At 52.3% G+C, this 17,108-nt stretch overlaps 1 protein-coding gene across 3 annotated transcripts in view; it reads right to left on the reverse strand.

Annotated features, from left to right (window-relative positions):
• The window catches only part of AP2A1 (adaptor related protein complex 2 subunit alpha 1), a 31,602-nt gene extending 19,881 nt beyond the window's left edge, over positions 1 to 11,721 (reverse strand). For all 3 annotated transcript variants that reach the window (XM_044911490.1, XM_021681372.1, XM_044911489.1), the window contains exon 1: positions 11,516 to 11,721. In XM_044911490.1, the coding sequence (XP_044767425.1) occupies positions 11,516 to 11,582 (67 nt within the window). In that variant the 5' untranslated portion in view covers positions 11,583 to 11,721. The remainder of the gene's footprint in view (positions 1 to 11,515) is intronic.
• Between the last annotated feature and the right edge of the window lie 5,387 nt (positions 11,722 to 17,108).

The raw sequence follows: 17,108 nt of genomic DNA on the forward strand, positions 1-17,108 counted from the left end.
GGGCCCTGGGCCCTGGGGCTGAGGCCAAGCGTGGGCCCCATCTCTAGCTGGGAGCTTCACAGAGGTGAGAACCATGGCTCATCAGTCTTTCCAACCCAGAGATGGCTGGCACACACTGTGAGGTGATCCCTGACTTGCTCCCTCCTTCCTCCTCTCACTCTGGTCCCTGAACTGTACTGGCCCTGGGGGCTCCTGTCTCCACCCACAGCTCTGGTTATGCCTCCACCACCAGCCCCCAGAACTGGCCTGGCAAGAAATATGTGACAAGGGAGGGAGGGAAGATGAAAAGGAGGGAGGGAGGGAGGGAGGGAGGAAGGAAGGAAGGAAGGAAGGAAGGAAGGAAGGAAGGAAGGAAGAGCTCAGCTGCCTTCTAGCTGTCCCCCAGGACTCTCACCCCTACGGCATGCCCACTGACCTGCTCCAGTGTTATGAAGTTGCCAGGCCAGACCCTTGGGTGCTGAGCTTGCCCCCTCTCTTCCGATCCCTCCTTCCATCCTTCAGTCCTTGGCCGCCAGGCCCACAGACCCACCTCTTCCATCTCCTGGCTGCCAACCTCTCCCGGAACTCATCTGCGACATTCCTACGCTTCTGACGAGATCCACTTAAGGGACGAGTCTAGAGGGATTTCCCTGACCCCATGGGCCAGGTCCTGGGCCCCTGGTGCTCCTTGATGCCCAGACACCTAAGTCAGGGCGATCTGACTGGACGGTGACTAGGTCGCAGGCACCCTCACAGCTTGCTGTGTCCCTCCCCACGCCCCCCACTTCCACTGGAGCCCGACTTCACCATCTCGTCCTTGCCCGGCTCACTCTCGTCCAAACAGAACCCCGGGCGCTCCACCCCCTCACTCGGGCCGACGCCATGTCCCCTCGGCTTGACCTTCAGAACACCGGGACCATCACCACAACCTCCTCACCCAGAACCCTGCAGCAGCCTCCTCTCTGACCTCTCCGCCTCCCTGTTGGGGGGGGAGCCCACCCCATGGCTACCAAGCCCTCTGGCCCTGCCCTGGCCACCCCACCAATGTCACCCTCACCCCTCCCTACATTACTGTGTGTTCTGGCCCCCTGGCCTCCACCGCCTCCGTGGACACTCCACGTTCCTTCCTATCTCGGGGAGGGTCCCGTAGGTGCTGCACCCTCCACCTGGGCCCATCTCTCAGGTCATCTCCTTGTCACTTGGGTCTCAGCTCTTGTCACCTCCTCCGAGAGGCTTTTTTTTTTTTTTTAAAGATTTTATTTATTTATTTGACAGAGAGTGAGAGAGCACAAGCAAGGTAAGCAGCAGGCAGAGGGAGAGGGAGAAGCAGGCTCCCCGCTGAACAGAGAGCCCGATGCGGGGCTCGATCCCAGGACCCTGGGATCATGACCTGAGCTGAAGGCAGCCGCTTAACCGACTGAGCCACCCAGGTGCCCCCGAGAGGCCTTTTCTGACCAGTTCTTTCAAGCCAATGCCTTATACTTGTTTCCACCATTAGAAGAAGAAAAAAAAAGTCCTCCCTGGTACATTTCACACCCTGTAACTATTTTATTTAGATTTACTGTCCAACTTTGGCTCCCACTTCAGATTATGAGCATCACGAGGGAGCTTCTACCACAGTGCCCGGCATACAGCAAGTGCTTAATAAATGTCTGGTCATCTGAAGGGCAGAGGCCTGCTCAGACCCATGGCCGTGTCACCTGCATCCCCAAGCATGTGGCCAGGCACCTGGGAGACCGTTGCAATGAACAAATGAGCGAACAGGCGAGGGTATGAGCTCTCCTCGTCTTTAGAGATCCTGCCTCACCTCCAACTCCCAACTTCCAGGGAAGCTGCCACAAGCTTCTCTCCAGGAAGCCCCCTCTGATTAGTACCTCCTGACCGGTGCCAAGCGGGCCCTGGGCTGCACTGTCCAATAGAGCAGCCACCAGCCAGGCAGCTCTTGAGCACCTGAAATATGGCTGCTCCGAACTGAGATGGGATTTAGGCGGCAAAGATGCGCTGGATTTGGAAGACCGAGGAGGAGAAAGAAAGAACGTAAAGTATCTCATCGAAAACTTAAAAACACTGATTACGTGTCGAAACGACATCATTTTGGTGTATCAGATTATGGAAACATGTGAGTAAAATTAAGTTTTCCAGTTGCTTTCTCTGTTTACAAACAGTGTGGCTACGGTTAAAGTTAAAACCACATGTGTGGCTCCCACGTGGCCTGTGTCCCCTCCAGCAGAGCACCTGCTGTGGGTGTCGGGTCTGCCCCTGTCCCCCAGGCCACAAAAGGAGCCCCTAGAGGGCAGGGCCACCATTTGCCACTTTTCTGGGTAGCAACTCCATGTTCCAAGGGCCTACCAAGTGCCAAGCTCAGAAAAGGCATGAAGATGTGAATAAGGGCCTTAAGAAGTGTAGAGTGACCAGCTCTCCATCCTCAGGAAGGGGGTGGAGGACCCGGGGATGAGGGTGGGAGAGGGTCTCTGGGACCCAGGCCAGGAAGGGCCAGTTCCTCAGGGATGAGCTTGAATTGGCCTGTGTGGCCCCAGAGGCCACCTGATCATTTATTAATGACACATTTCCCAAGCTCCGTGGGCCAGGCCTGAGTGGGGGTGATGCTGGGCACCCAGAACCCATGCCACCCCAGAACTTCTGATCTGTCCCCAGGGGTTCCTGGCCTGAGAAGGTACAGGCAATGAGCCCTGTCCCCACACCTGAGTGAAATGCACAGAGACAGGCCACCCGGGGCCTCGGTGGTGGCTGCCAGGAGGAGGGGACATTTGAGGAGTGCTCCGAAAGGTGAGGAGCGTTTAGCAGCAGTTCACCGGGTGAGGGCAGCCAGAAGGAAGCCACACTGCTGAGGACGGCCTGGGTGAGGGTGGTGGCGGGGGTGGGGTGGGGGTTGGGACATGGGACATGGCAGTGCCTCCCTCTGGGGGCCGGCCCGGGACAGGCAAAGGTGCAAGGTGGGCCCTGGGAACCAGTGTGCACGCTCTGTTCTATTCCTGAGGATGACCACAACTGCTTCAAGTGCTCGCCTTAAAACTGTTGTGTAGGGACCAGACAAAAAAAATCCTCTATTATAAATGGACCATATATTACAAAGCACCTGCTTAAACTTCATTGCAGAGAGACAGACATTTGAACAGCAACTGAATTTGAGGCTAGAGCACTCTCTGGACTTCGTTTAAACCACTATTAAAAGCTTCGAGATGCAGGCAAACTAACCTATGGTGTTGGATGATGGAGTGTAGTTATCCTTGGCGGGGAGAACAGGGGACTGGGAGGGTGCACAAGGAGGGGATGTCATTTCTGCCTCAGGGGGCCGATTCTGCAACTGTGTTCAGTCAGGAGAAGTTCATCAATCCTGACACTTAGGATCTGTGGGCTTTTTATACATATACTATCTCCATGTACGTACATATACAGATGTAAGTTATTATACTTGTACACGAAATCACATATAAATATATGTTCATAGAGAAGCAATCAGCTATGCAAAAGACTATATCAAGCAGATAGGGACAATTTAAGGAATATTTAGAGAATATATGTATGTGTATGTATATTTTGTCTTTAAAGAGTCTTTAATTAGGGGTGCCCGGGTGGCTCAGTCAGTTAAGCGGCTGCCTTCAGCTCAGGTCATGATCCCAGGGTCCTGGGATTGAGCCCCACATCAGGCTCCCTGCTCAGCGGGAAGCCTGCTTCTCCCTCTCCCGCTCCCCCTGCTTGTGTTCCTGCTCTCGCTGTGTCTCTCTCTGTCAAATAAATAAAATCTTAAAAAAAAAAAAAAAAGAATTCAGAGGGGCGCCTGGGTGGCTCAGTCGGTGAAGCGTCTGCCTTCGGCTCAGGTCATGGTCACAGGGTCCTGGGATTGAGTCCCACGTCGGGTTCCCTGCTCAGTGGGGAGTCTGCTTTTCTCTCTCCCTCTGCCGCTCCCCCCAACCCCTGCTTGTTTTCTCTCAAATAAATAAATAATCTTTAAAAAAAAAAAAAAAAGAATTCACAGAGAGAAGAAAGCATCAGGTCTCCAGAAGAGAAGAGGCTGCAGCCTTGAGGGAGGGCATCCCGGCAGAGGGCACAGTCTCTGCAGAGATCCAGAGGCAAGCAGTAGCCTGGGTGCCCAGAGATAGTACATGGGTGCTACTGAGGATAACACATGGAAGAAAGGGGCTGAGGGCAGCTGGGACAGAACTGAGCTAATGGAAGGAACTCAGGGCCAGCCAGCAATAGAGGGATGAGCTCACCATCACGGGAGGCATGCAAGTATGTCCGGGCATTTTAAAGGGATTTCTTATCCTCAAACATTCCCTGGGCCAGGCTCAGGGATGAGTCACACAAGCTCTGCACTGGGGGAGCTCCTGGATTGGAAAGGAGGCTGACAGGGACAAGCAACTACTCTGACAGAGGCAAATGTGATGGGGGCTGGGAGGCTGGAATCAGACCAGGGGAGGAAGTCTTCCTGGTACACAGCTCCCAGGATTTGAGGATCAACATTCGGAGCGGCACTGGACCAAGCAGAAATAAGGGGAAATGTGCTCCAGGCCGTGCAAAGGCCCGGAGACTAGCACAGCAGGCAGGCCCAGACCTCTTCTGGTTTTTCTCAGAGGGCTGGGGAGCCATGGGAGGCTGCAGGCCCCTCTTCTGCTGGTAGCTGTGGTTGTGAGGAGCATGTGGGTAGAAAAGAGGGCTTGCTGCGGGCTAGGGCAAGGAATGGCTGAGCAAGGACCTGCCCTACCTCGGGGCTTCCGCTAGTGAGGGGACATAAAGCCTTCTCTGCGTGGGCGCTAAGCTGCAACATCAGGTGGGCCTGTCTCTGCCACCAAAGGCATCCTAAAAACCCCGGGTTCCTCCACCCTGGAGGGACTGACATCCTCTTATGGAGGTAGCAGGTAAGGGGGTCCAGTACCTTACCGGGAGACAGCTACTGTTCACAGTACAAGGTAACAAATGTTCCTCTCTTCTAGGACCACCCCCACTCCCCCCGTGCTGTGTCTCCCACAGGAGTCCCAACTGCCCAGAGTACTCAAAGAGAGTTCTGGAAGCTGATGCCTATTAACTCTGGACTACTATAAAATCCAGAAGACGATGGCCCTGCACTGCCCAATGCGGGAGCCACGGGCCACATGGGGCTACTAGGCACCTGACACACGGTTGGTGCTGCTGAGGGCTGAAATCTGTATCCTCCATAAATTTAAAATTAAAAACCAATTCTCAGTTCAGTCACCGCAAGGTATGTTTGGAACAACCCAAGTACTTTGCGAATCTACTTTTTTAACTCTTTAAGTTTGCGAACTCTTAAATACAGAGCAAGCGTTTCCAATGAAAATGTGGCCTCATTGAGAAAGGCACATAAACTGTCTCACGAATAATTCTGAAAATATTGATTACACATTCAAACAACACGGTGAATGTACTGGTGTAAATAAAATATATGAAAACTGACTTCACCGGTTTTACTTTAGTAATGTGGCTACTGGAAAATTTAAGCTTCCATATCCGGCTTGCTGGGTTAGACGGTGCTCGTGCTGTCAAAGACATCACCACCCGAGAGAGAAAACAGGCTCCTGGAACAACCAGCTGCAATGAACGCAGCTGCAAAGACCATCCCTGAGCGGCGGCCTGCCACCTTAAGGGTTAAGGGAAGGGTGTACATGCCGATTTGTCAGCCCTCCCGTCTGGCCTCCGGTCAGAATGCAGCACCCCCAGAGCAGCGATGTGTGGCTGCTTCATTCCCAGGGGGCATCCCCATGGTTCAGAATCGCCCTGGCACAGGAAAGGTGCTGAATGCAGATTGTGGGCCGGTGCACTAGATGACACAGAAGGGGGTGAGGCCAGGCCCGGGGCTGTCTATCATCAGCATCTAGTGCATACTCACAACCTAAAGCCCATTCCTTAAAGTGCAGGGCCTGGGGCAGGGTGGGGGGCCCCCAGTGGCACACTAATGTTGGGGAACCACTGAAATGAGACTCATTCTTTTTGGTCTCTCCACAGTGGCCAGAGGAGTCCTGTCCCTTCCGTTCTCCAAATCCCTCCATGGCTCCCATCTGGCTCAGACTAAAAGCGACGTCCTCACTGTCATCCTCCAGGCCCTACAGATCCACGAGTTCCCTCTCTGACCACGACTCCTACCCTCCCCGTCATCAGTGGCCTCCTCTTCCTGCTCCTCCTCCTCAAATTCCTCCTAGCACAGTCCTGCCTCAGGGCCTTTGCACAAGCTGCCAAGAATGTCCTCCTCCAGATCTATGCAGGCCTAATTCACCCACCAAATTTGATTCTTTGCTCCAGCGTCACCTTTTCAGCAAGAGACTCTCTGACCAGCTTATAGAACAGCATCATCCCTAACTTTGTCCCCATACCCCTTTCCTGCTTTATTTCCTCTCACCCCCCCCCGCCCCCACCACCTGTCTGTACATCTGAATACTATATATTTACTTGTGTACTGATCCGTTTCCCCTTAGAATATGAGCACCACTGAGAGGGACTTTTGTTCACTGTTGCAATCCCATTACTTAGAGCAGTGTCTAGCACTCAATCAGTGCTCATCAATAAAGACTGGTTTGTTTGCTCATTCATTCATTCATTCATTCACTTATTCTTTTAACTAGCAAACGTCTCCTGAGGATTCCCGTGGGCCAGGTCCCACTGTCTGCAGACCTGGGGACCCAGGGAGGGATCAGAGCAGGGCCTGTGCTCACGGGCCTGGGGGAGAAGTCACAAAAGGAATGGGTCACAATTTGGAGTAGGATGTACCCTAACGGAGGAGCTCAGGGCACTGTGGCAACCCAGCACCCCCCTTCCTGTTCACTCCCTCACAAACTCTCCTCAGGCCTGCGGGGAGCTGGGGCCCTAGAGAGGAGACAGCCAGACAGCCCCAGCCTGGGCCCTGGAAGCTCCCGGTCAGATTAAGTGATTAGGAAGCAGATTCCCCACTCAAGACAGCGCAGGACCATGCCCTCAGGCTAGGCCCAGCCCAAACCTTTCCCCTTATCTGCAGAATTTGCCCTTCCTTGCCCTCCTTCTCAAAGCCTGCCTTTCACCTCCTTCTACAGTCTTTCCTCTGAACTCCACTATGCCTTCAGATTCTCCAGCAAGATGTTTCCACAACCCTCCCCTTCCTCCACCTGCTCATCTCTGAGTGCTGGCTCACCCACACCCTTCAGGCCTTTTCCCTCGCTCCTGCTTGAAACCCTCCCTAGTGCTCTCAGGACAAACACCAACGTGGCCTCTGCCCACCCGCCTGACATCAGATCCCACCCCATCCTCCTGTGCACCAGGCACATAGGCCTCAGCTCAGTCTCCGCTGGACCTCAGGACCTTTGCATGGCTGCCCCTCTGCCTTTGCAGCTCTTCCCCACCTCCCCTGGCCTGGCAAACTCTGCCACATTGTCTGAGCAATGCAACCAGACAGAGTCTTCATTCTCTCAACACTGTGGCCCTCTCTCTCACTGGACTTAGGACAGCTACAAGTTTTTTCCTCTTACAACAAAAAATTGAGATACAATTCACATACCATAAAGCTCACCGTTCTAAAGTGTGCGATTCGGTGGTCTTCGGTATATCCACAGTCTCGTGCAACAATCACCACGATCTATTTCCAGAACATTCTCATCACCCCAAAAAGAAACCCTACACTCACTGGCAGTCTCTTCACATTCCACCACCCCCTACCCAGCCCTAGGTGGCCACTAACCTACTTTCTATCTCTATGGATTTGCCTGTTCTGGACATCTCATGCAAATGAAATCATATATGTGGCCTTTTGTGTCTGGCTCCTTTCACTTAGAACGAGGCTTTCGCCACAGTTCATCCATGTTGTAGTGTGTGTCATTCTTTTTTTTTTTTTTTTTTTAATTTTATTTGAGAAAGAGAACACAAGCAGGGGGTAGGAGTTGAGGGAGAGGGAGAAGCAGACTCCCTGCTGAGCAGGGAGCCTGACACAGGACTCCTCCCTGGACTCCAGGATCATGACCTGAGCCAAAGTCAGAAGCTTAACTGACTGAGCCACCCAGGGTGCCCCCCCGCCCTGGCTTTTTAAACATTTTATTTATTTATCTGAGAGAGAGACAGAGTACAAGCAGGGGGTGGGGCAGAGGGGGAGGAAGAAGCGGACTCCCCGCTGAGCGTGGAGCCCAACAGGGGCCTCGATCTCAGGACCCTGGGATCATGACCTGATCTGAAGGCAGATGCTTAACCAACTGAGCCACCCAGGTGCACCAAGTGTGTCATTCTTTTTAACGGCTTGATAATACTCTATTGTGTGGGAGACCCCATTTTGTACATCCATTCACCCGATGATGGACATTGGGTTGTCTGCTTCCATTGTGGGGCTATGGTGACTGACCCTACTATGAACATCTGTATACATGTGTTTGTGAGAAGGACGGCTACACTTTTTATGCAGTACCTGTCTCCTTCATGGGGCTGGGAGCTTCACAGGGACACAGACAGACCTGTCCTGTTCGCCACTGTGTCCCCCGCACCCTCTATAAGGTTTGAAACACATGAGCCATTCGACATTTACTTGATGAGAAGACGAAGAACAAGAGGAATCCCTGATTCTCTAGCCCCAATTCAAGTGGCCAAATTACCTCTACTGGCCCCAAGTCAGAGTCTCCCCTCGAGGGTCCTGCAGTGATGCCGACCTGTCTTCTCGTTCCTTCCCCACCGCCATCATCCAATCCCCTTGCAAATCCTTCAAAATCTGTACCCAAACCAACCACTTCTCACCATTCACTTCTCATCCCACTCAAGCCAACACCATCTCTCACCCGGATGCCTGCAGCAGCCCCTAATTATCTGCCTGCTTCTGCCACTACCTCCTGAGTCTGTTCTCTTCATGGCAGCAGAGGAAGTATTTTAAAACATCAATCAGCTCACGTCCCTCCTGTGCTCTAAACCTTCCTGCCGCTCTCATTTCACCCAGAGAAAGGCCAGAGTGCTCTCTAAGGCCGGTGAAGCCCTTCACCATCTCTGTCCCCTCTCTGTCCTCATCTCCTGCCCTCTCCCCCTCAGCTCCAGCCACATGGGTCCCCTGGCTCTTACTGGAACACACGCCAAACATGCTGCAACCCCAGGACCTTTGAACAAACCATTCCTCTGCCTGTACCGCCCTTCCCTCCAAAATCTGCAGGGCCTGTTCCCTCACTTAACTCAAAAGTCTACTCACATGTCACCTCCTTGGTGAGGGCCTACCCAAGCACCATCTCAATCCTGATCCCTCCTCATCTTTCCTTCCTTCCTTTCTTTCACACTACCAGTCACCCTCTGACATGGTATCATTTATTGTTGTTCTGTGTTTCTTTTCTTTTCTTTCTTTTTTTTTTTTAAGATTTTATTTATTTATTTGACAGAGAGAGACACAGCGAGAGAGAGAACACAAGCAGGGGGAGTGGGAGAGGGAGAAGCAGGCCTCCCGCCGAGCGGGGAGCCCGATGCGGGTCTCGAACCCAGGACCCCGGGATCATGACCTGAGCCGAAGGCAGATGCCTAACGACTGAGCCACCCAGGCGCCCCTGTGTTTATTTTCTATGTCCCTCATGGCTTGGGTGTTCCCAAACCAGGGATTCTTGTTCACTGTTGTAGCCCAGTCCTGGGTACAGTGTCAAAAAGTAGTGATCAACAACTATTTGTTGAATGAATGAATGAATGAACCTTCAGAGACAAGATGCTATTATCAGGGGAGTTTGCAGACAAGAACTCTGAGCCTCAGTGGCGCCTGGGTTGAGCAGCCAACTCCTGATTCCTGATTTCCGCTCAGGTCATGACCTCAGGGTTGTGAGACTGAGCCCCGCGTCAGGCTCTGTGCTCAGTGCAGAGTCGCTTGAGATTCTCTCTCTCCCTCTCCCTCTGCCCCTCCCACTCGTGATCTCTCTCTCTAAATAAATAAATCTTTTAAAAAAAAGAAAGAAAGAAAGAGAGAAAACTGAGCCTCAGAGAGGTTAAATGACTTGCCCAGAGTCACATCGCTTCACATAACTGGTAGGCATCAGGGGCAAGGCGCACCTACTCCTAACAGCTGGCCCCCCACCTAAGCCACAGCCCCTCCTTGCTCACCCCTTTCCATAACAACCATAACATCTCTTCTCCACCTGATACCCAACGGCTTCCACCCCTCTCATTCACTGAGCACCTACTACGTGCCAGGTCCTTTCAGACCTACTAAATTCTAAGATAATCTCTGGGCATCTAACAGAGGCCATGTGTCAAATCCAGCAAATGACAAAAACAACAGCCAAGACCGTCCAGTGCCTGGAATGTGCAAAAGGCCTCAGTCACATACATTATCACAACAACCTCATCAGGAAGGTGCAACCGGCAGTCCCTCCTGACAGATGAGGAAATCAGAGGTGAAGTCCCCCATTCAAGGTCACATGGCTAGGGAGTGACAGTGCCCAAACTCAAACCCAGGTCTTGCTGACCCTAGAGCCCATGCAGATATAGCTTCTGAAGCTCTTGGCAGCTCCAAACACCAACACCCACTCCCAGGAGTTGGGAGCTGACTTGGCACCAGGTCTCTCCTCGTCACGACAATCCTTCCTGCTGATGATCACTGTCCCCATATTGATGTGGTCAGGTGGGAGAGGGCTCCAGATTCAGATTGGCGTGATCCCTGACCTTTGACCTCTCTCTGGGACCAGGCTTTCCCAACCCCCAGCTTTCCAGATCTCTTCCCCGCAAATACCTAAGGCTCCCTGGGCCCTTCTTTGAGCTCCGGGCTTTCCCCCTTCTGGCACATTCCCCAAACCCCCACTTTATAATCTCTTCTTTCCAGGCCTCCAGCTTCCTGTCTCAGGTTTTCCCAAGACCCTCCACCTGCAGCACCTCTCCTCTGTATTCCTTGACTCCTCCTCTCCCTTTAGCGACCCTTTTAGCCCACTCTCCACTGCCCTCCATGTCTCCTAAGCATCCTCCATCCTGGAGCCCCTCTGTCCCTCATCAGGGTCCCGCTATAGTCCCCCACCTTCCCATCTCTCCTCCCCAACCCCCGGAACTTTCTATTACTCCCAGGCCCTCTCTGTGCACTAGCCAGGAGCCTCAGTGACCTACCTAGCCCCTTCCCCTCTCTGACACCCCCTCAGCCAGGCCCTCAAAGTCTGGCCCCATTATGCTTCCTGTGTTATACGTTCTCCCGGTCCCCTCTGGCTCTCTCCCACTGTATCGCTCCACAGGGTACCCCCGCACCCATGCACCTCCTTCCCTTTCTATCGACATCAGGGATTTCTCTAACCCCGTCGCTAATAGGTTCCCCAAGCCTTTCTATCATTCCCGGGGGACACCTCTATGTCCCCAGCCCTGAGACTGTACTAGCCTCCTCTCCTTTAAGACCCTCCCGGACGCCTCTAGCCACTCCGTGTCGTCACCTCAAGAGGCACTCTATGACATCCTAAGTCCCTCCATTACCCCCACCCTAAAGTTCCCCCGGGGCCTCTCTACCCTCTCCCTCTACGACCGCAATGGCTTTCTATGCCCCGGGCCCCTCTGTAACCCCCGAGCCCCTCAATTCCACGCTCCCCCTCCCTCCAGTGTCTCCCGGCCGCGCTCTCACAGTTCCGGATGTCGGAGATGAACACCGCGAGCCCCCGCATCCCATCGCCCTTGGAGACGGCCGGCATGATGGCGGTGGTGTCGGCTCCAGGCCTGGCCGGGCAGGGCACAGCGCGGCGGGGGCTGGCAGGCGGGGACCGGGAGGAAAGGACCCCAAGCAGCGCGGAGGAGCCCAGCCGGCCGGGGGGGAGGGCGGGCTGGCGGGCGGGCGGGCGGGCGGGCGGGCGGCAGGCCGCGGCTCCGCCCCCGGCCCCTCCCCTCCCGTCCGCCGTCCTGAGCTATCAGCCTCCCATTGGCTCGGATTACTGCCGCTCAGACTCGGGCTCACCCCCCCCCCCGCTTCCTCTCTCATTGGTCGCTGGACAAAGGCACGCTGCTACGATTGGCCCAGTGGCCCGCTATTTCCGTTCGTAGGAAGGGGGGGGGAAGGGGCGTTGCCCGAGAGACGGGAGGAGTTCGGGTACGTGCGGTGGGACCGCCCCCTCCGTGCGGCCAGTCCGATGCTAATTGGATCCGGCGAAGGGAGGGATTGACAATAAGGAAGGCGGGGGAGTGGGCTCGGGCAGGCGGGACTTGCGTTGATCCTGACCAATGAGCGGGCAGATAGCCCACGCAGGCGCCGCGGATTCGCCAGATTTGCTCTATTCCCGCCCCCAACTGGGCGGTTGTGGGGGCGGGAGAAGGGAGATCATAGGTAGAGAAGGAAGGGAAACGGGGGTTGTCACTCAGCTGGGCTAGGATAGGTGGAGCGTCGCCTGCAATTCCCTGCTGCAGAGAAGTGGTTGGGAGGCGCAAGAAAATGTGAGGTGTTTACTGCGCAAGCGTCCCCCTGTTTCCCTTTCTCCCTCCTCTCTTCCACCCCCGGCTCCTTAAATCTGCCAGGAAGTCTTCCCTTACCCCTCCCCCTCCCGTGTCAAGCGGCTGAGATGTCGAAACCTAATTTCTCAGAACCGAGGAAACAGTAATTTAAATCTAGCCCCATTAGGCAGACCTTAAACCTGAGGTCCAGAGAGGTTGCATGACTTGCCCAAGGTGACACAGCTCAGAATGACAGAGGGGATTTAAACTATATTTTGTTTTTTAACCACTTTCCAATATACAATGTTTTTTGGTTTTGGTTTTGTTTTTTTTTTTTTTTTTTTGTAACCATAACGCCATTCTACAGTTATCAAATCAAAATCGTGAATCGCTCCTCCACCAAACTTGGAGTTCCTCCCGAGCAAGAATGGGACCTGGTGGGGCACCTGGGTGGCTCAGATGGTTAGGCGTCTGCCTTTGGCTCAGGTCGTGATCCCAGCGTCCTGGGATCGAGCCCCACATTGGGCTCCTGGCTCGGTGGGGAGCCTGCCTCTCCCTCTCCCTCTGCCTCTCCCCCTGCTCATGCTCTCTCTCTCTCTCTATGTCTGTGTCTCAAATGAATAAATAAAATCTTTAAAAAAAAATGGGACCTGGTACTGAAGAACGCTGGTTAAAAGGAAGGAATAGATGAATCTGTTGGTTTGGCTGGACCACCACCCTTAGCACCCCTAGACCCTCTTTGATTGACTGGTTTTGGGGAAGGCAAAGCCTCAGGAACTATGATGCCCCCGGCTACTGAGAAATTTGGGGCAAAGGGAACTTGAGTCCATTTCTGTCATTTAGAGGAACTAAACCCCACATCACTTTTCTAATCTCAGAAGTCTAGTATTCTTGGAACGAGCCTTAAGGGAGTGTCCTGGATCCTGTGAACTTCCACTCTGAATCCCGGAGGGGGGAGGATAGGGACGGGATGGGGACCAGGACAAGAGCCGAGGCATGCCTTCCGAGTTTAATGGATCGGTTGTCCATTTGGGTTTCCATGGGTCTTGGGGAAATCATTCTGGGTTCTAGGAGGAAGGACATGCTCAGCTCTTTTAGTGACCAGGAGAGTCCATTCCTAATATGGGCTGGGGGTGCTGTCTTCCTCTAAAGAACAGACAGCAGCCCGTTAAAAACAACAAACAATTAATAGGAATGTGAGTTGGAAAAAGTCCTTTTCATGGAAAGATACATTAAACATTGCAAGGACTGGAGGGACCCACTCATGACATGGGGAAGAAACTTTCTCCCAGGGCTCTTGGATGGGAGTCATTAGACGTCTGCCTTCAGCTCAGGTCATGATCCCAGGGTCCTGGGATGGAGCCCCTAATCCAGCCACACATCCCTGCTCAATGGGAGGCCTGTTTCTCCCTCTCCCACTCCCCCTGCTTGTGTTGTGTTTCTGTCAAATAAATAAATAAAATCTTAAAAAAAAAAAAAGAAAGAAACTTTCTCCCTAAGGATAATACTTTTAAAAATATATATTAGTAATGGGGTTTGAACTTGTCCTCTTTTTGAGGGATGTGATGATGAGAGACATGGAGAGTCCCAAGAACAGGAAAAGTGTGTCTAAGTGTGTCTTCCCTGCCTCAACTTTCCACCTCGCTGTCACCCACCACTTTCCACCCTTCACCCAGAGCCCTGGGGCCAGATGGAGTTAACTCTGGTTTGTCAGTGTGTGGGGGGAAGGATGTCCTGAAATAAGGTCCTGTAGGGGCGCCTGCGTGGCTCAGTCGTTAAGCGGCTGCCTTCGGCTCAGGTCATGATCCCAGGGTCCTGGGATCGAGCCCCGCGTCGGGCTCCCTGCTCCGTGGGAAGCCTGCTTCTCTCTCTCTCCCACTCCCCCTGCTTGTGTTCCCTCTCTCGCTCTGTCTCTCTCTGTCAAATAAATAAATAAAATCTTTAAAAAAAAAAAAAAAAGACTGGGCCTAAAGCAAAGTTCTAATAGGGAGTCAGATTGGGAAGGCCAATTTAACCTTCTGGAAAACCTGGGATTGTTTAATCCTGTGTGGGGGCACACATGCCCCCCCCGGCCCCCAAGGAACTCATGTGCTAAACCCTGTTGAATTAGAGCAGTACTTACAAATAGAAATACAGTGGGAGCCACATATATAATTTTCAATTTACTCCAGCCACATTTTTAGAAAAGTTTTCAAAAAGGTGAAATTAATTTTAATAATATATAATTTTAATAATATATTGTATTTAACCTAATATACCCAAATATTGTCATTGCAACATATTTACCATTTTAATTTTCCCAAGCCTTTTTTTTTTTTAAGATTTTATTTATTTATTTGACAGAGAGACAAAGGGAGAGAAAGAACACAAGCAGGGGGAGTGGGAGAGGGAGAAGCAGGCCTCCCGCGGAGCAGGGAGCCCGATGCGGGGCTCGATCCCAGGATCCTGGGATCATGACCTGAGCCAAAGGCAGACACTTAACTGACTGAGCCCCCCACGTGTCCCTAATTTTCCTAAATCTTTGAAATCTGTGTTTTCTACTTATAGCACATCTTGGTTGAGACTCACCACATTGTAGCACTTAGTAGCCACAGGCCATTGATCATGGCTGTGAACTTGGACAGCATAGAATTATAGGACAGTTAAAAAAAAATTAAAAACAGGGGCACCTGGGTGGCTCAGTTGTTAAGCCTCTGCCTTCGGCTCAGGTCATGATCCCAGGGTCCTGGGATCGAGCCCTGCGTCAGGCTCCCTGCTCTGCGGGAGGCCTGCTTCTCCCTCTCCCACTCCCCCTGCTTGTGTTCCCTCTCTCGCTCTGTCTCTCCCTGCCAAATAAATAAATAAAATCTTTTTTAAAAAATTAAAAACAATTACAGGGCTGATTTGAGCAAGATCATGATGGGGTTCAGGAGCTCAGAGGCTTACCTACTGTTAGGTTTTAAGACCAGACTATGAACAAGTCCACATATGGGGGGTCTAATGAGCTTTGAGCAGACCCTTTTTGGCTTCAAGATGGAGCATTAAGAGGAAACCCCAGGGGCTCTCAAGGATTTCATGGATTGAACCAGCAATAACTTCTAAGAATCTGGCCTCAGCAAACCAACTCTTGATTTTCTCCAGAAGAACTGTATTCATCCCCAGTCTTCCCATTTGGGCAAATGGGCCCTCCATGATTCCCCCAGGCACTCTTGCCAGAAGCCTTCCCTGTCCCTCACCCCAAACTAAGGGTAGAACACATCTGAAGTCAGCCAGCTCCCTCTGTCGCCACTCTCTCACCCCATGCAGACCACCATCACCATCATCTCTTACCCAGAATCTTGCAGTGATGTCCCTCACGACTCTCCCTGCTTCCATCCTGGCCACACACAGTCCATCCCCCCCACACACCAGGGCACTTTTTATTTTTATTTATTTATTTATTTATTTTTAAGATTTTATTTATTTGACAAAGAAAGAGAACACAAGTAGGCAGAGCGGCAGGCAGAGAGAGAGAGGGAGAAGCAGGCTCCCCGCTGATTAGGGAGCCCGATGCAGGGCTTGATCCCGGGACCCTGGGATCATAACCTGATCCGAAGGCAGAGGCTTAACCGACTGAGCCACCCAGGCACACCCCCTACTGGATTATTTTAAAGCAAGCTGTCCTCATCAGACCATTTCATGCCCATCACCAAGTTTCTACCCCAACATTTTATTATGAAAATTTCTTAATATTCAGAGAGTTGAAACATCTGTACAGTGAACATGCAAATAACCTCCCTCTCAACCTCCACTCTATTATTAACATCGTACTCCACTTGATCTAGCACATATTTCTCCATCTGGCCTTCCCTCCCTCCTTCCATCGATCCATTTCGTGTTTTGATGCATACAAAAGATAAGTTTCAGACATCAGTGCAGCTCATCTCTGTTGTGGGTTGAGTTGTGTCCTAACATCATCCTGTCTCCATGTCGAAGTCCTAAACCCGCAGGACTTGTGAATTTGACTATTTTGACATAGGGTCTTTGCAGATGATCAGGTTAAGTTGAGGTGATGTGAGTGGGCCCTAATCCAAGATGACCGTGTCCTTATTTTTTCTTAAGTTTATTTATTCATGTGTTTACGTAATCTCTACACCCAACATGGGGCTCAAACTCATGACCCTGAGATCAAGAGTCATATGCTCCTCCTACTGAGCCAGCCAGGCACCACGACCATGTCCTTTTTTTTTATTAAGATTTTATGTATTGGGCGCCTGGGTGGCTCAGTTGGTTGGGCGACTGCCTTCGGCTCGGGTCGTGGTCCTGGAGTCCCGGGATCGAGTCCCGCGTCGGGCTCCCTGCTCGGCGGGGGGTCTGCTTCTCCCTCTGACCCTCCCCCCTCTCATGTGCTCTCTGTCTCTCTCAATCTCTCTGTCTCAAATAAATGGATAAAATCTTTAAAAAAAAAAAAAGATTTTATGTATTTATTTATTTATTTTAAGATTTTATTTATTTATTCATGAGAGACAGAGAGAGGCAGAGGGAGAAGCAGACTCCCCAGGGAGCAGGGAGCCCGATGCGGGACTCGATCCCAGGACCCTGGGATCATGACCTGAGCTGAAGGCAGACGCTTAACCATCTGAGCCACCCAGGCGCCCTATGTATTTATTTTAGTGAGAGAGCCCGCGTGCACGAGCAGGGGGAGGGGCACAGGGAGAAGCAGACTCCCTGTTGAATGTGGAGCCCAAAGCGGACCTCAATCCCAGGACCCTGAAATCATGACCTGAGTCGAAGTCAAACGCTTAACTGACCCAGGCGCCCCCAAGACCATGTCCTTA

The sequence above is a fragment of the Neomonachus schauinslandi genome, chromosome 16 (genome assembly GCF_002201575.2).
Source record: "Neomonachus schauinslandi chromosome 16, ASM220157v2, whole genome shotgun sequence".
NCBI classification, from domain to species: domain Eukaryota; kingdom Metazoa; phylum Chordata; class Mammalia; order Carnivora; family Phocidae; genus Neomonachus; species Neomonachus schauinslandi.